Source organism: Phragmites australis, chromosome 2, assembly GCF_958298935.1.
Source record: "Phragmites australis chromosome 2, lpPhrAust1.1, whole genome shotgun sequence".
In the NCBI taxonomy this organism is placed as follows: Eukaryota; Viridiplantae; Streptophyta; class Magnoliopsida; order Poales; family Poaceae; genus Phragmites; species Phragmites australis.
The window spans coordinates 24,369,600-24,391,394 of record NC_084922.1 but is presented as its reverse complement, the minus strand read 5'-3'; the positions used below and the strand labels follow the sequence as shown (position 1 = coordinate 24,391,394).

The 21,795-nt window shown below is 42.2% G+C and overlaps 1 protein-coding gene across 2 annotated transcripts; it reads right to left on the bottom strand.

Annotated features, from left to right (window-relative positions):
• Positions 1–841: 841 nt before the first annotated feature.
• Positions 842–13,684, bottom strand: LOC133904276 (ubiquitin carboxyl-terminal hydrolase 6-like). 2 transcript variants are annotated; one of them, XM_062345747.1, is made up of 19 exons: positions 13,538–13,655; positions 11,237–11,298; positions 10,880–11,025; positions 10,747–10,782; positions 10,536–10,643; positions 9,891–9,991; positions 9,679–9,805; positions 8,759–8,818; positions 8,605–8,669; positions 8,445–8,498; positions 7,820–7,928; positions 6,757–6,845; positions 6,601–6,670; positions 2,107–2,187; positions 1,947–2,021; positions 1,749–1,797; positions 1,457–1,576; positions 1,294–1,368; positions 842–1,221 (listed from the first exon to the last, which is right to left on the bottom strand). In XM_062345747.1, the coding sequence occupies exons 2-19, from the start codon at positions 11,241–11,243 to the stop codon at positions 1,160–1,162; spliced, it is 1,434 nt and encodes a 477-aa protein (XP_062201731.1). In that variant the 5' UTR covers positions 11,244–11,298; positions 13,538–13,655; the 3' UTR covers positions 842–1,159. The 2 variants fall into 2 exon arrangements, with proteins under 2 accessions (XP_062201731.1, XP_062201724.1); XM_062345740.1 differs by lacking the exon at positions 11,237–11,298 and having other exon boundaries at positions 13,538–13,684.
• Positions 13,685–21,795: the final 8,111 nt, after the last annotated feature.

Sequence of the window (21,795 nt, the reverse complement as noted above, 5' to 3'; positions counted from 1 at the left end):
TCTAGAATTACCAAAAAAATTATATATATGTATATATATACGTATGTATATATGTATATATATATATCTTTATGTATATATATACATACATATACATATATACCTATACGTATATACACATATACATACACAAGCCCACTGCTACAGTAGCAGGGGCCCTGAGAGGGCCGATTCCGTCATCGTTAGGATATAGTATTGATTAGATGGGTAATGTTATGAATAGGTATAGGTTTTAGAATTTAATTTGCCTTTTTTCTCTAATCCAACCAATAAGCAAGGTCCAACAATTCCAACCGATTTGTAAACTCCTAATCAAAATACTGATAAACATCTGAAACAGTTGTTTTATCAATTTTGAAAGGGAAACTCCCTGCTGTGGTATGTATTTATCATTGTTGTCGCTTCTGGGGAAAAATCTTAGATTGTAACTCTACCATATGGGAAGGACACGGGTAAAGGTCACCTATTTTGTTATCAATACTATGTTGGGTAACTTGACACGGATAGTGTTGCCAAATGGTGTTGGGTAGTACCTAGATGGGATAGACGGTGGCTGAATGAAGCAGACAAGGGCTGTTCCTTCTTACCCTCCAATACGCGAAACGGCCATTTCGAAAAAATCTAACTACTTCTACAGAGTCGAGGTAACAGGTGGCACGGAGGGGGAGCGGAAAATAAAATAGTGGCATAAAAGAGACCACAACATTTCTTATGGCACATGAAGACTTTTGCTATCTTTCATCACGACAAACTAATTCTGACGGATGCAGCGTTCCAACAGTAAACACCGGAACAAAAGTAAGACCGAAAAGACATGAATGAAAACAGATCACACGGCAAATATCAAATATAAACTGGGCTGAGAGAATGCTTAGGAAGACACCACGTGAATAATTGGTGCACAGCAATCAATCCACTGTTAGGGTAAAACTTTTCGCTGAATTTCTTTGTTCTATATTTTGATAAGTAACATAAACTGTTCTAGTTTTGACTTCTAAAAATACATATCCCGATGTACGCTGGTCAACGGCAGAGATGCAAATTCGAGAGTAGCCACTTTCCAACTGGAAAAATCATTAATACAATCACTCATGCGGCACAAAAACAAGCAAGGCATCCACGACATGAGAAATGTGAACCAATTCGGGCAAGAGACCTCTTAACTCTTTGATTCAGCTACACGAGCTTTGTACAGGCAGATATAAGCCATGTGCCAGTCGCCTGTTTAGACAAACAATAATCAGTGTTACAAATGATTCATAACATATTTCATTTGATGTGACTGTCGCTCACCTCCACCAGATAATTTCAAAATGTCTTCCTCCTTGCGAATGTTCGGGTTGTCATCATCAAACTCGATCCATTTTCCTGAAAACCAAAATGAATTTTCAGAACCTTAGTAGTAGAGCGAAACAGTTGATTCTAGTAACTGAGCTGTAAGACATGTCGGCCTGACCGTCATCTTGCTTAACCCAGCCAACATAGTGGCCAGAGTCTGCACTTCTTCCCTTGTGTGTCAAGACAGCAATCAAATCATAGACGCCAGTTAACTGTTTCTTTGGTACAGAAAAATCGGCTGCATTTAACACGAGCAAAATTAGTTTAAAGCTAGTTAGAAATTACTAGCAGTGACCTTGGTCATTTCAGGTTGAGGGTGAAACTTTTTGCAGCTTTTGAACATATGATCAGAAAAGCAATAAAGTTTGGTGATAAGGGAAACAAAGTGAGGACAGAAACAAATCACTTGCCTTTGTCAATGTCCATGCTGGATGATTCCCCAGCGCTACTTGATGACCCCTGAAATGAAATACACTAATTGCATCAACATGGACTGAAGTGCCAAAAGCAAGTGTGAATGCTTATGGAGCATGCGAAATTGATCCATTCATTTCTTGACAGCTCTTACTGATGAGTTCATGATACCCTGGGTAGCAGAAAACCATTACCTCATTTTCTTTTGAGCTGCTAGCTTTTCCCTGTGCTTTCAATCCAAACTTTGCATTTTCTGCATCCCTCAGCATCTTCAGATGCAGATTGAGCGTCCCAATCAATACTGAAGCATTAAGGGTGTCAACTCAAAACTAAACATTGAAAAGAGAGAGCTACCTGTCGAGGAGCTTGGAGTTTCTGTTTCAGTGCATCTGAGCAAAATTCATAAACATCCAGTTCCAGAGGGTAATCCACTTTCTGGCAGTAAACGAATACAAAAGAGATTTTTTTTAGCAAACACAGAGCTAAACATCTCCAAAACCGTAGTATTAGGGAGAATTTTTTTTTGTCAAACACGCGGGAGAGCTGCATATCATTATATTAAAGAAGAAAGAAAATGGGTTCCTACCTTAGAACACACACACACACATGCCAAGGTTTTTAAGTTAGTTGCGCGCCCTTGACTATAGAAAAAGAGCGACCTCAACCTAAGAATTAATCCTCTACTGGAGCACGAGAGGCCACCAGCCCCAGCCATACCCCACAGCTGCAACTCCTCACTAGCGAGAAACAAAGCTCCAGCTAGGTTAGGTGAAGCTCCATCGAAGACGCAACAGTTGCAATGATTCCAAATTGACCATGCCCCCCAAGATGATGAGAGTAAGGCCTTGATGTGCTTGTGTATCCACCATGTCATTAGCTCTAGTCCAACAATCGTCGAAGGAGGTTTCCTCAATCGATGGTGAAAGATCCTGAAGGCCAACCCGCTGTAGTAAGTTGAACCAGAGTTGTCGTGCAAAAACACAAGTGACAAGTAAATGAAGGATAGTCTCATCAGCTTGATCACAGTGTGGACAGCTAGCAGGGTGCGGCAGACCTCGCCGTGCAAGATGATTGACAGTCCAGCACTTGTGCACAACCAGCGACATGAAAAATTTACATTTGCCTGGTGCCCATGATCTCCAAATTCTCTCCCATGGTCTGAACGAGACAGCACCCTGGAAAAGGTTCTCATAAGCTGTCTTAGCTGAATACTCTCCTGAAGTTGAGAACCGCCAGATATGAGAATCTTTCACCCCAGGCTGCAGCACTACCTTAGAGAGCATATCCCAAAGATCCAGAAATTCAGCAATGACGCCGTCGGGAAGAGCCCCTTGTATGTCAGCCATCCAGTTTTGATCAGTGAGGGCCTCAAGAACAATACGTTTATTTGCTCTTCTCTTAGGCACCAAAGCAAATAATCGTGGTGCAAGATCAGTAATACTTTGCCCATGGAGCCACCTATCTTTCCAAAACAAAGTACGTGCACCATCTCCCACCTCAGAGAAAACCACCATAGAGAAAAAAAAACTCAGACGCACTGATGTATCTGAATAGGGAAGACCGACCATGGTCAATTAGGTTCAGTTTTTTGCAACCAAAGCCATCTCATCCGGAGAGCCCAGTTCAGATTTTGGAGATCCGAGATGCCAAGGCCACCAAGCTCAAGGGGGGGGGGGGGGCATACTTTGACCTAGGCCACTAGACAATGACCACCCTTTGCATCCTTTCTTCCCCACCAAAGGAAACTCCAGATTTTATCTATTGCCTTGATGGCCCAAGGAGGAAAAACAATGGCCATGGCGAGATAAATCAACTTGGATGTGAGCACAAATTGAACCAAAATTCTTTGACCAGACTGTGTCAAAAGGTCAGCTTTCCATCCAGGGAGCTGATCTGCTATCCGATCAATGATGGTTGAAATTGCGCCCTTGTTAATTTCCGCAATGAGAGAGGCAGCCTGAGATACTTACATGGAAATTCAAGCAGCTCACACGGAAGACTATCTTGTATTGTGATTACATCCAAATTGGTGCACTGAATGGGTAAGACAATGCTCTTCTGTACATTGGTTTGGAGATCTGATGCTTCACCAAAGAGATGTAGAATGTCTAGAGTTAAGCCAATGTCTTTGGCAGTGGGTCGAAGAAAGAGAACCACATCATCCGCATACAGAGATATCCAGTGCTGCAAGGCTCAAGAGGAAAGAGGCTGCAACAGCCCTCATTTGAAGCCTTTGACACCATAAAGCCCAGGATGTCCATAACAAGAATAAAAAGCATCGGAGATAAAGGATCTCCTTGGTGTAAACCACACCGGTGTAAGATGACCTCACCGGGGATCCCATTAAGCATAACTTGCATCGATGACGAAGCCAAAAGGCCACTTAGAATATCACACCAGATCAACCCAAAACCAAGCTTTTTCAGGACTTCTACGAGGAAGGCCCAAGAGACTGAATCAAATGCTTTTGTGATATCTAACTTGAGAAGAATATGAGCCTGTTTTTGCTGATGAAGGAATCTTGTTGTTTGTTGCACGAGCATGAAGTTGTCTTGAATGAAACGACCCTTTATAAATGCGCTTTGGTTGGGGGACACCATCTGATGAAGCTAGCCCGCCAATCTATTGGCTAGAATTTTGGTGACAAGCTTTGCAAAGCTATGTACAAGACTTATGGGCTGCAAGTCCTTGACATGCTGCACATCTTCTTTCTTTGGCAAGAGAGTTATATAAGCTGAATTGAGAAGTCCCGTGTTTCTGAATTTTCTGCTCCAAACAACAGAGATAGCAGCCATCAAATCTTTTTTAATAACCGGCCAACAGTTTTTGTAGAAAAGTCCCATAAACCCGTCCGGTCCTGGGGCTTTATCCGAGGGCAAATGCCTTATAGTCCTCCAAACCTCTTCCTCGGAGAAGGGTGCATTCAGGTCGGCAAGATCATAAGATGCAATGTCCAATTCATCAAGATTAATTGTGAGACTCCGGTTCACACAGGTCCCAAGCAATCCACTGTAGAAATCATGAATCACCTTAGCCTTATCCTCATGGCTAGTAAACACTTGACCATCAGAGATAAGTTTTGGAATAAAATTCTTTCTCTTGCGATGCCGGGTGTGGAGGTGAAACAACTCGGTGTTCGCGTCCCCATCGCATAGCCAACTGATCCGAGATCAGCTCCTTGCAATCGTCCGTTGGAGAGAGGACAAGGCAAGGGAGTGTTTCTTGAGAGAATCCCTCAGCCAAATCTCAGCTTGGGAGAGCACACGGCTTTCTTACTCAATCTCCAATTGGTGCAAGATCTCTCTAGCAAGACCAAGCTGACTGTTAACATGACCAACTTTTTTGTGGCTCCAACTTTGAAGTCCCTTAGCAGCAGCTCTGAGTTTTTTGGATAGGGTATCAAAGGGGCAGGTGGTTGCAGCGATCGAGGACCAAGCACTCTCAACAGCTTCTTGAAAACCATTAACTTCGGCCATAAGGACTCAACAATACGGGTTGAATTGCTCCGCCGTAGATGCACTCCAAGCGTGTGCCGAGATGCCACTAAGTTCGACATCGACCAACATAGGCAAGGAGGCACCGGCGAAATGAGCCAGCCGTGACCAGCATATGAGATGTAGCCGAAAGGAAGCTGCCCTGATGGCCTTGCCATCGCCATAGACACGAACTGCCATCTGCTCATCCGGCAGGATCAACAAGTAGTCCTCCAGCGACGTGGGTATCAGCGAGTACGGGTTATCATCCAACTCAAAGCGGTCAGTGAGCTCCACCACCACCACATGTTGGGGGAACTCCGACTTGCAACAGATGACCGAGACGAAGAAGGCATATCGCAGGCGCTCCACAGCCCGCGCGAGATCATCGGACCAATCAATAATGCACCTTCCCAAGGGCATCGCACTGGTCGGGACCTCAGGGGCAAGCTCCGTCGCCGCAGGGTCAAGGGATGGAGCACGACCATCCCAGATGTCAGCCACATCCTGGCAAGGAGCGACCCCTTCGTGCGGATGAACGCCAGCGCCGGGCGCGTCGTCAAGAGCGCCCAACACCACCATCACCTCAGATCGCCTCCCCTACCATGGTCGTCACACCCACAACCCGAGTCCTAGACAACTCCGCAGCAAGAGGCAACGAGATGCGACGCCAGACTAAGGCTTGCCCTAGGACGGTGTAGCACGAGCCCCACCAGTCCAACAAGGGCAGGCATAGGAACAATGAACCCCCAGCACCGATACCAACAGGTGGTCTATCGGCATTCGAACACAATGCAGGCTTGAGAAACAGTTAAAACACTTCCCTCGAAGGTCCGCTGGCATCAGGAGACGAGGACCTCGGGGCGATGACCGAAGCCATCTTCTACGGGAACGGCGACCAACCACCGTCATCCACCCGTCCGCATCTGGGCCACGCATCATCGCACAACGGTGGCGTATCTCATAGCGGTTGATGTTGGCAGCCGCCGTTGAGGCACAGGTGCAGTCTCTAGCGGAGAAGCCGCCACTGGTGGAGGAGCAGCCATAGATGGAGCCATACCCGCCAAGTCGATGGCCGAAGTAGCCGTGGAAAGCACCACATCCTGGAAGGATGGCACCATTGTTGGGCTAGGTACGCCGGAGCTTGCAGAGACAGGGCTAGTTTCCTTCCACCCCTGAGGCGCAACCAAGGGGGTGGCCGTCGGGCCCGAGGTGGACGCCGACGGGAGGCTAAGGGGTGGACGCGAATCCAACAAGTTCTTTTCTAAAGTTTCCTTAGGGAGAAAAATGACCAAGAGCCCTAACAAAACCTAGTTGTAATACTTACAAAAGCATTTGTAGCTAAAGGAAAAGGGAGCAAGAGAAACTAACATACTCGTAAAATCTTTGCCTTTTGGTTTGATTCCCTTTTCCAAAAGAAACGAACGAACTGCACAGTCAAATACCTAAAAGAAAGGAAGGACTCTATATGTAAATATGTTTCTGTATAAGCGAGAACATAAATAAAAATGCAAAAAAATTATGTTCTTGCCTAGGTAGATCGTTTATTCTTGACTCTCTAGTATAAATCGCAGTTCGACCCAGTGCAGGTGAAACTTTCTCAAGTTCTGTCTTCAAGCCCTGTACACAGAAAACATGAATGATTGATATCAATCATCTTCTGAAAATTCAGAAGGACATTTGCAGAAACTAATATAATGGGATTTGCAGATTCTGAAGGACATTTGCAGAAAGTAATATTCCAATTCATTTTCCTTTCCCCTCAAAATCCACACAGAAGAGACTAGTGTAGGACAAAATGCAACAGCGTAACTCTTCAAGTGCATCAATAACACCCTCTCTTTGATAACAGAAAATTGGTATTGTTGGGGGTGTTTGAATGGGCAGGATGTTTTGTCAATTTTTAGGACAGAATGGGAGGGAAGCGGGTGCTAGTTCCAATTTATTTATTTATTCCAGCAAGAACCAGCCTTTGATTGTCTTCCGTTTTGCAAAATTTAAGTTTGAGATACATACTATATACTAGAAGCAACTTGTTATAGAACTTGAGAATAAGAAAGGGGGTTTTAGTGGCGGTGAACAGGTGGGGGAAAGAGAACAAACTGAATCACTGGTTTTCAGTGAAACTGTTCTAGAACTCTGGTCAAGCTAATATAGGAAGGTTCCGAAACATATTAAAGCATTGACTTATCTTGTAATTTTCATACCTGCTACCTTCAAATTTGACCCTGTGTAAATTGATCTATCTCCTTGCTCTGCTCCATATACAACTAAAGTTCACTAACTCATAATACCTAGATTGGCATATGCTATGAACAAAGTCAAAGGCTTTTGGGGCCATAGATAATATAGTGGACCTCAAAGATGTGTTCCCAACTCCTAGTAAAGTGCATAATGAACATTAATTTGGAAAGACTTGTTGAGTTGAGATTTTATTAGCAGCACTGCCCTAGTAGATTAAAGGCTAAATCTACCACAAGGTATGCAGCCAGGCCAAAATATTTCAATCCATATAACAAGAACTATCCAATCAGCACTAGCTATGAGCAATTTGATGTAAAAGCAAATAAACTATTAAACAAAACATAACTTACATGCTTAAGTCCCTCATGAAGGTGGTTCACATCCTGGGATATATGACACTTCAGGGAATAAACTGACTCTGTCTCCAAACTCTCCTCACCACTTTCTGCACAGTGGACCCTGGAAGTAAAAGCAATCATCAAAAAATAGCACAAGCGAACTGGTGTATGTTCATCTTTGTTATAAATAAATACCTATTATTAAGATATGCATATCTATTCTACCCATCATTATGATAAAACAACAAATGGTTATCCTTAAAACACAATCTACAACACCAAGCAACATTTTATAGACGAAAAAGGGCTGAAAAGATCGCAATAGGGTTCACAGCTACTCGTGTCATAGCTGTATAGAAGTAGCTAGCAGGGGACTGTAGTTTTATATCATTTACTGCTCTGGAATGCGTAGTGAAATCATAGTCATTTTGAAGTGTTTGCTGTATCCAACTAGCAATTAGATAATGGCAAGGTACAAAAAGAAAAGAAAACATACTCGTAAGTTGGAACCATCTGCAAGACAAGTGTATAAAAAGGAGTGTACCGAAACTACCAATTGTACAATGAAAAAGAACATACACAGATGACATATAACAAAATAGAGAGAGAGAGAGAGAGAGAGAGAGAGAGAGAGAACCTGCTCACAAGGTCTATCCCAAAAAGTTCTTTCATTGAAAGAGCTGCAGATTCACTATCCAAAAAAAGAAGTAAATAGTATTAAACCAGAGTAGATGATATGGCAGTGTCAAGAGTGACCGGTAGAAAGGGAGGTGTGCATTAGTCAAAACTGGACATACCTTGATTCTGATGTAAGAGTTTGAGAAAGTGTATACAACAGTTGTGTCCAGCATTCTTCTGCATCCTATAATTTTTTTTAAAAAAAAATGTGCATCAACACATAAATTCAACAGTAGATAACCTAACTCTTAATCGTAAGTGATTAGAAGGAACCTGTTGCATGTAGACATTATTATGCTGCTGGGCGAATTGCGGGTATTTTTTACGCAGTGTCTGTTCAAAATCAGACCCAAAAAAAAGAACTGTTAGGTATTACTTGACCTTAGAATTCTACATTTTCCCAAAGCAATTGAATTTTCAGGTAAAAACCAAATCAATGCAGGAGCTAGGCTTGGAATCGAAAAACGCTATATTTTTTCAATTAGCTCAATTGACTTCAAAGTTTCGAAACACAGGTTCAACACCGAAATTTTAGTGTGTCCTGTGACCCCACAGGAGACTCCAAATTCTTCCAATCAACTAAAATAGTTCACAGAATTCAATAAGGTAGGAATTCATAAAACATGCAATACCTTATTGAATCCGCTCAAATCATGACAGTCTAAACTTAGTAAATTCCACTCCAGCATATTTTAGAAAAATGGAAACGTTAACAAATAGTGTATTGGAAAAACATAATGGTTATTATGTGGATTTTTCATTTCATATAGAAAGATGACAACTAAAAAACATATTAAAACAACAAGCTATCATTACCTCAGTTTTCAAATATCAGTAGTTTTTAGAATTTATATGATCTTCAATAAGTAGCTGTTAGAATTTTCACAATCTCCAATAAGAGGGTCTGACCGTCTTTTATTAGTAATAAAGAATAACATATAATATTGTGAATATATTTCCATCACAGATATAACTGTGTGTCCTAGCATAGATACGTTTGCTTATGGTAAAATTTTAAATGTTCGATCAAATAAATACCACAGCTATCTACTTTTCGAATAAAGTATTTCCTTCATCTGACATGTAAAATTTCGAGAACAGAACAGTAACAGAATAATCTCTTCTACTCAAGAACTTAGAGAACATAAACTTCACTAGATTGGGATGCAATAACTTAATGACGGTAAGCTGACCTGCAAGAAGTTTAGAGGTGCAACAGGCCGGATACTTTGATCAAGCTCGCTAAAGGTATTACGAGTTGCAACAGTCAAATTATGAGAGGCTTGCTCAAGGGCGTTACCTCTCGCAGTGTCTGAATAACTGGACAGGTAAAACAGAACAGTATCAAACACCAAATAATAAGGCTCTTCAGTAATACTTCCAAGGAGTTTTTTTTTGGTGAAACCTCAGTAATGCTGACTTCAGCTCTGGAACAGAATGCAGACATTGCAATGTGGAATTCATGTAACATGTATTCCCCAGGTTATAAAGACCAGCACTGTGACCCTAAATATCAGAAGGGCAAACTCATTTCAGCAAAGATAGATGATATCGGAGTGTATCAGACGATAAATTCTAGTAGCAAAAAAAAAAAGGAAAGAAAAAAAAAACATCCCACTGATGCTAATGTTAGTAGTGGCATGGTCTGATTTGAATATTGCCAACTAACCACGCAAGAAAAGACAATATCTATAAATGATCTATATAAAATTGTAATCACAATGAGTTTACCAGTACTCATAGTTCCTACTCTCAGATGTCAGTTTATATTGTTTTCTGATAAATATATTAAATATTTAAAGTGGCTAGTCTTAAAACATTGTATTCAATTTCCCATCGCCCAATGCCATTGGAAAGCCAAACGCATATGCCCCCAGTTCATGTTATCTCCACAAATTCAGGCATCCCATCTATCGAACACCCCAAGTTGTAATGACAGATAAGCGCCAAGTATACTGTCATGACCCATAAGCTCAAGATCAAGAAGAAATAACTAATAAACTGATAATATGAAACGTGGAAATGCACAGAACAAGATCGTTGTTCATACCAGTGCAACCACTTGCTCTTCTTCCGGTAGATCCTCGACAAACACTGGACCTTTCTCTGGAGCTTTCACGATCTCATCAGCTGTACCTATCATCATCAATTTTTGACCCTACAGAGTGCATTTGAATTCAGTTGTAATTTGACATAGACAGAGCACTTGAGTGCCTTCATATAACTTATTATGAGCACAGAAAATAAGTTAAGCATCTAACATCTTTCACTCCCAAAGTAGACCAATCTGCATCATCCTGTATTATGCATAGAGAGCATGTTATCCATTTGTTACAACGTACACATGCCCAATGGATACCAACTGACTCTATAAGCCCTCAACAAAATAGTTACCTTCAAAATTCCACCCTTCACCATAATTTTTTGGCGCTCAGGTGGTACACCAGTTAGTGTGTACAGCTGACTCTTGAAAACAATCGGCGGCTGGCTAGTGTCAATCTCAATGCCTGGAAAGACCTCTTTCTGCCATTTTACGCTTACTGGAATTCATTCCAAAAGCATTAGTTGTAGTATGAAAGCAACAGCAAGTAGTTTGTGCATGCATGCAGCTAATATTATGCATTAGGCAATACCACCAAAGGGACACTTCTTCCAATACATAGAAACAAGATGGATAAAACTACCTTCCTTTCATAACTTGTATGATAAATTAAGAGAACATGTAAAGTAATTCAACATGAAGTTTCATACAAGGCATAGTTATTGCGGTGTGGCGAGGCGCGGTGACCCATCATCTTCACACCTTTATATCACTTATGGTGCGCGGCGGGGCAACACCATACAGTTAGAGCGTTAGCAGCATTAGCTGACAGAATACTCTAAATGTTCTAAGTATATATAAAAAGGAAAGGAAAAAAAGAAAGAAAAGAACAATACACTTATAAAATGGGCTGCCAGCCTACCCAGCCCACTAATTCGGTCCATGGAATCCCTTAGCACTTACCCCTTATTTACCCTAACAGCCACTCTTCTTTACCCAACAGCAGCGCCGCTACCTCAAACTCTCACCGTCTCGCCCAGCTGCTCCACCTCCCCACGCCGCCCTGCTCCCTCCGCAACGCCCCCACCCCCCCCCCCCACACACACATAACCTTCTCCATTGCGCGCCCTCCTCACCGACGCGTGACACCCGCCGCCGCCGTGGCTCCTCCCTCTCCGATGCACGCCGCCACCACCACCTTTTCCTTCCACCCACTGGATCTGACGCTCTCGACCATTGGATCTGCAGGGAGGGCAGGCAGCGACTCGGTGGCGGGCGGCGCAGTGAGGGCGAGCGGGTGGCTTGGCGGCAAACGGGCACCCGGATGGGGAAGCGGGCGGAGAGCAACTATCTCGGTGGCAGCGGACGCCATACATGCCTGAACCATGGTGTCGCCGTGGCGAGGCACGATTCTCCTAGCGACACCATGACAACTATGGAACAAGGAGATACCAAAAATGCCAAAGAGTCCACCAGAATAATTCATCTAGCATGATCCTGGTCACAATCAACTAAAGGATGCCAAAAATACAGAGCAAGGAATTATTATGAGTAGATGCAACTACCAGAACAAAATGGTACACACAAGTGCATGTGTTGTGTCAAGTGAATAAAGAACTTCAGTTTAAAGAAGTGAATGCAAATGACTTAACTGATTTTCATTTTTCCACAATTAATTAATAATGAAGCACGTAATTGCATGGACGGATGGAGCATTATATACCCAAACACAAACAATCCAAAACCGCAAAATGAAGATATCAGGCTTGCTAAGCAGCTTATGTTCACACTAGACTTCTTATCCTGTAGAATTTATCATCACTCAACCAGCTTCAGCAATAAACCTAAGCACATGTGGCATGGCGTTACCGAAGGACCGCGCACAAGGTCCAACTGGTTGCTTTTGGTGATTAGCGAAAAAATCATGACATCAAAGAGACAATACATTTAGCACAATGCCTAAGAGTGGAAATAGGCCATTGACACATATGCCTACGAGTCTACAGAGAACTGAGGTACAGGTATAGGGCTGGACACTTGTGCAACCATATGCAAGTATGCAAGTAGCAAAAGCGAATGTAGTAAACAACCTTTGTGAGCCAAATCTAAACATAGAGCATAGAGCATACAGTACAAAGCAACAGTGCTTCCAATGCTTCGACTTTCTTCTTTCAATTCTGAAACATATGATTCTGGAATGTGGTTGATAGGTAGATCATGTTGCACACAAAAGGCTAAAACAGAAAGGTGCAAATATGAGAATGCTCACTAGGAAGCTTATGTTTGTGAATTTGTTGGCATTCTAGGATATCACAGCAAACCAGCAATAGCCCAATCGTACAAGTAAGCTATTTGGTTAGCTGCCTTTTGGATGCAGGCCACAAATTGTTGTCGTAAGAGATGTGGCACACTGAACACCAGGCCAGAATAGAAAGAAGACTCGAAAATCAGGGACCATGGGAGTACAAGTTTGCACGGCCCTAGCTGACATTCACCCATCTCCATACATCCTGGCTCGAACAACGCTGCGCAAGTGCACATCAGGGGGCACATACAGCTATCCTAGTACCTAAAGACTGAATAACAGAACTAAGGCTCAAGGTTTGCGACCCAAAAGAAACTATAACACGCATCTGCAATCAACAACGGCAAATGCGGCGCGCGCAAAGCTAGAGCGCCGTGCAGTGCCTCCATAAGCCTCCATTCAGGCGGCTAGAACCGACCAAACCCTACGTCCACAAGCGAAACCTCCCCCGGAACCACGCCCAAAACACCACAGCAGCTCATGGCGCTCCAGCGCCACCACAGCCATCTGATCCCAAATTTTAGATCGAATCGAGCAGGGACGAGCCTCCTCTCCACGGGCGACACGGGGCACAGAAACAAATGACACCACCGATTCGAGCGCGAACCTGCAGCGGAGGCAGGGGCGACGAGATCGGTACCGCGGCGCGAGGAATCGAGAGGTTGGGCCGGGCAGGGAGGAGGAGCGGGGGGCGAGGGGAGCTCACCGATCGGCATGGCTGCGAGCCCAAGGTGCGGCGCGGTGGAAACGGGGTTTACTTGCAGGAGGAGAAAGGAACGGAGGCAACACAGCACAGAGCAGCAACACTTGGGAGCACGGCGTACGGTGTCGACGGATGTTTATACGCCGCCCGGCCGGCCGGGCCACTGCTGTCCGACTCCGACCCCAGCTCCTTTTTATGGGCTTGGTTAGGCCCATCGGGAAGGCCCTCTAAAAATGGCCCATTAAGCAGCTCCTGCCGAGATTTTTATTTTTTATATTTTTTAAAATAAAAATTGAAAATATATATGCCTGTTTTGAAATATTCCAAATCTAGACTTATATGGCCTGTTGAAAGGGCCACAAGTAGTCATTCATGCCCATGCTGGCATGCCACATCGATCTGTCGCCCTTTCAATGGACGACAAGAACTTATAACCCATCGATTGGTGTTGAGATATTTGGCATTGCAATGCTGATGGGACGGTTGGTTGAAATCTTATATCACAATGCTGACGGAGGAATGAAGTTGGGATAATAAACTAGATGTAGGTGTGGCACTCAACCGCTTCGCCTAGCAGCACAACGCTTGTATTGCTCTCCCACAACCCCGTCTAGCGATGTCTCCGGCATAAATGCAAGGAGGATGTATAGCTGATATAGGATCTTGTGGAACATGATTTGATTCTGATAGTAATACAGTAGAATAGGGGTATGTTTGTTTTAACTGGAGATCGTGAAAAACAGCTTGTAAAAGGTGGATTGTAAATTGTTAGATTGTTACGATCTGAGGCCGTATGAGCAGATGTTGGATTATGCACATCCAGTTGTTTGTTTCAGCTTACATATTGTGATCACAATCCAGCTTTTACAATTCAGCTATTTATTTTAACTTGTAGATTGTGACTACAATACAGCTTTTACAATCTGAAACAAACATGGCCTAGCATGTGCATAATATATGATACACGCAACGTAGTCCGTAAACTACTCCCTGTGCTCAAAAGGTCACAGCACCCTGCAACCCCATGCTCTCACGTGGTTCACTAGGGGTCTGTTTGGTTCCATGAATTTCCCCTAGCCTGTATGAGCGGATGTGTATAATCTCAAATGTGTGTTTGGTTACATACATCTATTGTTCCCACCTACATGAGCGGATGCAAATATACTGCATTATCTTGGCTGAGTGGATGCAAGCTCTGCATTCGCTCATGCAGACGGATACACTTATCAATGTCACAAAATCATCTTTATGTGAGTAATCAATCATAATCTCAACTCTTGCATTTGCTCATACAGCCTCAGATTCAGTCAACCAAATAGAAAATCAGCTCATTACACCTACTCATGTGGCCTCAGATATAACTAAGTAAATACTTTTTTCAACACATATGACTCCACTCAGACTGCTTCCTCTCAACCTGCTTATACGATACAACTCTACAAAACTTCGTTCGAGCAACCAAACACACCCTAGTCTAAGACAGCTAGAAGACGTTGCCACCCTAGTGTCACCTAGAGTAGTGTAAGATGGTCAGGAGGAGCTGTTGCCGTTGTGGTCACTGGGAGTAATGTAAGACGGCCTAGAGGAGCTGCAGATGTAGTGCTTAGTGTGCATCGAATGTGGTGGTGGCGAAGCCGTAGCCATGAACAACACTAAGATGTGTGGACTCGGAGCAGCGGTGGTCATCGTAGAGAAGGGGCGAGGGGCCGAATATGAGCTGTTTTAGTAGGATGGGGTCGATAAGCAACGTCCTCAATGGACCTACAACTAAATATCTTCATGATCTTCTGTGCCTTCTTGTAAATCCTATGGAACGCCCCGAGAGTGTCTTGGAGGCAGAGACATATATCCTACTGTCTAGCCGCTAGACATTAGTACCAGCCTCCATTGAGATCTAATACACAAGGTCCCTCTACGAAAAAATATTACGTAGGATGAACATAGTTCTTTGTCAGTAAAATTAGTACCATGAATTGATGTTTGTGTTGAAGAAATGTACTGTCGATGATTGTGGCTAGTCCCTGTGCAGCGGGTAAGTGTCCCGCATATGCGTCACGTGAGTTGGCACCTCGGATGGTGTGTATGTTACCCGGGTCCATGTCCGAGATAGAAGCCAGGCAAGGTACTCTGTGAATGTCTCCTCATAATGTGGCTAATCCTCGTCAAGCACTTCATCCACAGCGTTGTCCCAGTGCTATGTCCATGGTTGAATATGTGCCAATCCTCACCAAGCACTTCATATGTTGTGTTGTCCCAGTGCTCTATCTGCGTTGTCCCCATGAACCTACCCTTCCATGACATCCTACAAGATGAGTTAATACATTAGATAAGGTGTGTCATTGAAGATTGAAAACAATGAGTACTACATTTTACCTATAGACGTGAGTAGGGATGATCTGGATGGAATCGGGGGAACTATTGCTACTAACCAAATTGGTGCATCATCTGATGCATTGTGTAGTCCTCGATGAAAATGGCAAAGATGACATCCTTCCTCGTCGACCAGAACTCGTTGTCCTGCATGCACAACAAAGACAGTCCATACAGGACACATCTGGCTATGTCCTCATAGGTGTACAAGGTCCACCTAACATCATTAACTATAAGGTTGTCCAACTGGGTTGTGAAGTTTGGGTATGCCCTGTGCATCTGAGCATTAGCCCATGTCAACTGCGTAGAGAAGGATCATTAGACTAACAAAATGATAGGTTCAATGTAGGTGTAACAGAGATCTTACTTGTCATTGGCACCACAACGAACCTATGGTGGGTTCGTCCACATCATTCGGTGCCATGACGTAAGGGTTGTAGCTCACTACTGGTCGGCCAATGACGAACCACTCAAATGATCACAGTTATAGAAGAAGCAGGCAACCGATGATGATGGCACTTGAATCCGCCTTCGTGCAGGCTTCGCATAGACGCATGTAGGTCACAGTTAGCATAGCAGAAGCCCAACTATACTGGAGGACATCTCCCAGTTCGACGTCGGCTATCTCCATGGCGTACGAGATCAAGATCTTCGAGACCCTTCCTAGGTAGGGGACTTACGTGTTGATTGGATGCGAAGAGCTTCGGGTACTACAGACCCTCTGCCATCCATTGCAGCAGAGCTGTTTCATGAGCGGGGGGGTTTGTACCGGGGTATGGAGCTATCAGCTGGCCTTTAACTGAGTTGTTAAAAAAAATTCTTTTAAAATACTTGAATTTTTTTTTTGCTCAAGCCTATAAATAGGGTGGGAAGGGGGGTTCGGGGGGAAACCCCTCGAACTGAGTTAATTTCATGATTGGGACGAGTTATCATGGATTATGATGAACATGATCCACCTGAATAGCCACAACAAGTAGGCCTCCAAGTTACTAGAAATTGAGTCATCGTCCGCCTCGAGGTGGATGTAATCCACCTATCAGTTAGAAAAAAATATTAAGCATGTAGAGCAAAATATTAAGTACGTGAACAAACATCATATAAGTAGCGTATCACGAATTGGAGTAGAAACCTCTTGGTAGGTTCATATGTGTCAGACCCAGGTAACGTCCTATACAAGGGGGCATCATCCCTCCAGACAACTGCACCAAACCGTGTCAGGATCTTATCATGCCAGGAGGGACCTACGTCCTTTGGACCCATCACTTGGCTCGTACAGGGTAGGCTAAGCTAGAGCGAGACGTCCTTAAATGTAGGCGCCATCTCCCCGCATTGGAGATGGAACATGTGCGTCTTCGATCTCCACTTGTCCACCAGCGTAGCGAGCATGGCATGGTCAAAACTAAACCACCATGCATACTTTATTCACCCAAGCCCCTGCATTCACCTCGATAAGCCTACAGAGTGGGTGAAGCCCAACCCCGCGCAACATACAAACAAAATGTAATGTAAGTCGGAGTACCTCAAGAATACCAGAAGCACATGAAGGGAATGAATTGCAAACTTAGGGATCCAACACTCGTCTAACCTCATGCACTCATCTAAACCCACGACTGGAGTACCGAGAGCTCAGCCGCCTTAACGACAATTAGGTACGAGTGGTGCCTTTCATCCACACACAAGTCAAGTAGCTCTAGGTAGTCAGACCATACCTACCCACGATCGTTGCTATAAAAATAATAATATCTAATACCAGTAAAACTATCCTAAAAATCCTAAGTCCAACTGTTAAAACTATAAGAAAAAACTAAGTCTAATAGTTACAACTATCCTTAAAAAACTAGGTCCAACAATTATAACTATCCCTAAAAATCTACGTCAAATAATTACAACTATCCTTAAAAATATGTGATCTAATGGTTACAACTATCTCTAAAATACCTACATCAAACAAGTACAACTTTCCTAAAAAAACTAGGTCCAACGGTTACAGCTATCCCTAAAAAATTTACTTCAAACAATTACAACTATCCTAAAAAAGCTAAATTCAACAGTTACAACTATATCTAAAAAACTAGATCCAACAGTTACGATTATCCCTAAAATAACTACATTAAGCAAGTACAAATTTCTCAAAAAAAAAACTAGATCCAATAATTATAACTATCTAAAAAAAACCTGCGTCAAACAAGTATAACTACCTAAAAAAACTATATTCAACTGTTACAACTATCCCTAAAAACATACGTCCAATAATCATAACTATCTTTATAAAACCAACGTCAGTTGTTACAACTACCCCTAGAAACCACACCTTACAATTGCTCTACATTCCTGTAAAAATCTATACTAAAAAACCTAGATCTAATATCACTAAATCCTAGATTTTATAACTACCTTATGTCTAAAACTAGATATGATGATGTAATAGTCTAATTTCTGAATTCAAAAGAAATAAAAACTATTTTATAAAGGGAATATTTTTTTGCAACATTAAATAAACCCTAAGGATATATTATGTACATACATATATGGGTATGTGTAACAGTTGGATGTGTATATGTGTGGAATACATGAGAGAATAAGTAGAGAAAAGAAATGGAAAAAAGATAAAAGAATAAAACCTCTCTATGCCACCGTATCTCTTTCCCTCTTCCTCTCTCAGCCCATCGGTCAACCAATCCAACCCACCTCTCTTTCTTCTTCCTCACTCCCTCCTCTTTGCTCTCTCTATACCCATCCGACACAACTACAACAACGGAGAAGACCATGAGGAAAAGCACTGAGATGAGCTGCGTTTCATGTGGAGATGAGTCAAACAAGTTTGCTTGTGACCCGTGAAACTAGAGCCCAAGCTGAATTTCAAGAAGCCCGAGTACAACTCGCGTTTGACCAACCAAGTCGATTACAAGCCCTATCCTCTCCAGTGTATAAATACCAAGCCCTAGAGTCTCTGCTCGACACCTCACACCTTTTGCCCAACCACCCGAGGCAGATTGACCACTGGAGCCATATCGCCAACGAACTCCATGAGGGAAAACCGCAACCACAAGTCACCAGCCTCACCAGGACATTGTTGACTTCGACGTGTGCCCTAGGTGAGTTCATCATCCTTCCCTGATGTTCTTAATCCGTTCATTGTTGAGTCTAGGCCATGAGACCTGAACTTTGGTAAGATTTTAGTCATGTGACACCGCTGTTGTCCATCGTGTTAGAGCCAAGCGCGATTGCGCTAGAGCCATCAGATATGTAGCCATCGATCATGATTACATCATACGTACCAATTCGGTTAGATTAGAAATCAGACGTGCGTGATTTAATGAAGTTGACGGTGCTGTTAGATGAGTTGACGCCATTTCGTCTGCCACATCAACATCCATGTAGACCAGCCGTGTCAGCCTCTGAGCACACGTGGCAGTGCCACGTTGGACGTGCATGCTCACATGGCTTGCAGAGTCAGCAATACTTTTTCTTTTGTTTATTTTAATACTGTATGACATCATGTATGCTATATATTGCGCAATAAATGATTTTTAGTATAATAATAATCCTAAAATAGGAATAAATTAGAAAATAATTTTAATAATGTTTTAATAGTTTTATTTAATTCTATTATGTGTTTTTATATAGTTTATAATTCAATTACATGCTATAAAATTCTAGAAAATCATAAATGACTCTATAGTTACCTTTTTTTCCTAGTTTAATCTTTAAGAAGCCATAATTAGTTAATCGTAACTCCGATTTGACCCGTTCTTTCGCTAGATTGTCTGAAAAAGTGTGATATTATATATGATGATGTTTGTTGTGTGCTATTTGATTCTTTTTGGATCTTGGTGTTTATGTGTTGCTTTTTCGCTTATGTTTGCAAGTAGATGCCAACGTTCTAAGGAGCTAGAAGACTTCAGGATCAAGACTTTGAAGATCCAACTGAATACAATAAAAATAAGTTGTATTCTTGAACATATTTATCCTAGTTTATAAAATATTTGTTTTACAAACATGCATGCTAATAATATTACCAGGAATCCCAAGAATTATGCTTTACCCTAGTTTTCTCTTATCACCCTTGTCGCCATGGTTATGATTTGGTTATGGAAAGGTAGATGATGCTTAGCTTTGATTAGGATGGTGATCATGATAATGACTTTACGAAATTTGCTAATGGTCCTATGCAAGATGAGAGCGGTATAGATTGTATGGGTTGGTTATGATAGTCTTGCTCATATCTAAGAACCGATTCATAGAGCAGTCTTTTCAAGTAAACAATATAACCACAACCATGGAATGGAACGGGTCTAGCCAATTAATTTGCATACTCTTAGTATTGTGTAAACTATCCGGTTGTGTGGAACATAAGCTTGCACTTCTAGAGTTTCCATTGGCACAAGAGGGAGCTTCTGATGATGAGGTGTATTCACGCAACAGTGAAAGCTTAGCGGGTATGCACATTCTGAGAGGGGTATTGTAAATACTTTGAAGTGATTTATTAGACGCACACCTCGAAAGTGTGTAAGTGTTTCACGAACACAAGCACAATGGATAATCAGGACTTGTGGATAAAGTGTACGACTTCTGCAGAGTGTAAAACCTGTTAATCGGCTATACTTACAGTTACGAGTGGCAAAGAAAACCTCACATAATTAGAACTTGATAGTTTGGTTGGTTTTGTCAATCATAGTGTTGGGAACTATGATTGAGATGTTGTTCAACCTTGGTGGGAATCTTGATTGTGGTGTTGGAAGGCTGGTTAAGATAAGATGGTTGGAATCTTGAGGTGGTTGTTTATTTATAATTCTTCACTTAATTATTGCTGTTTTTCAAATGTTTTTATTTAAATGTTATTTTATTGAAAAGAGTAATATATTCATATTGTTGTTGAGCCTTCATATGCATATTATTCCTCACAACTTGATGAGTACATCATTTGCTCGCTATCACCAAACACTCAGTTGAAGAAATAATTGAAGAGTTCGTTGAGGATGAATCATTATAAGTTGTTTTCTACGTCAGTTTATCTGTGTAGTTCATTGGAAAGGATTAGAGTCTACGTAGCTAAGTTGTAGTTTTATTTTAATTTTGGCCCTTGAATGTCATTTTCGTAATATGTTTAATGACAAGTGTGATATTGTAATTATATTCATCAATAAAGTCACTATGTATTAGGATTGATTGCTCAACACATAGATGACTAACCTAATTGGTTTGTAAAAAAATTACTAAGACAAGAATATTTACCTTCACCAAAGATGGATTCCGATACGGATAATAATGTTTACCTTCACCAAAGATGAATTCCGGCAGGGCTTCACCTCTTTCCTCTCCCTCCCCTCCTCTCCCTCATCCTCTCTCTCTCCTTGCGCATGGTGAAAGAAACAAATGAGCACAATAACGCATGAGAGGTCAGCCACGCCACTTTATACCACAATGTGTCACTCGTTGGAAGGGCAACAGGTAACCTCGCCCTTCCAACGGATGAAGGTCGACATGGATGCCACTGTGGAGAACTCGGCTGTTGGAATGAGGCTGACATGACATGTCACCCTTCCAATAGACGACATGAGCCTAGATTTGCAATATTTCAAAATAGCATATTTTTACAATTTTTTTATTTAAAAATATAAAAATAAAAAATCTCTCCTGCCATGAATCACTGTTATGATAGTTGTTTCCCTAAAAAAAAATGTTATGATAGCTCATGCCTGAGTAGAAGCTAGCTCATGGTTTTATTTAATTTGGCTTTATCATAATGTTGTAGAATTATTCATACGTTCATAGCAATAGAGTGAATGGAGACTTTGTTGATATAGAAGTTCAACTAGCATCATAAACTACTGAGAAATGTATTGTAACAAATGGGGTTGACGGGGCAAATCATCAGTGATGCAAGCAAT

Coding starts and splice junctions, on each gene's coding strand:
- LOC133904276 (XM_062345740.1), bottom strand. Junction 2,022..2,106: donor AACTCCAAGCTCCTCGACAG/GTAGCTCTCTCT, acceptor CTGCATCTGAAG/ATGCTGAGGGATGCAGAAAA. Junction 1,222..1,293: donor TTTGAAATTATCTGGTGGAG/GTGAGCGACAGT, acceptor TTGTCTAAACAG/GCGACTGGCACATGGCTTAT.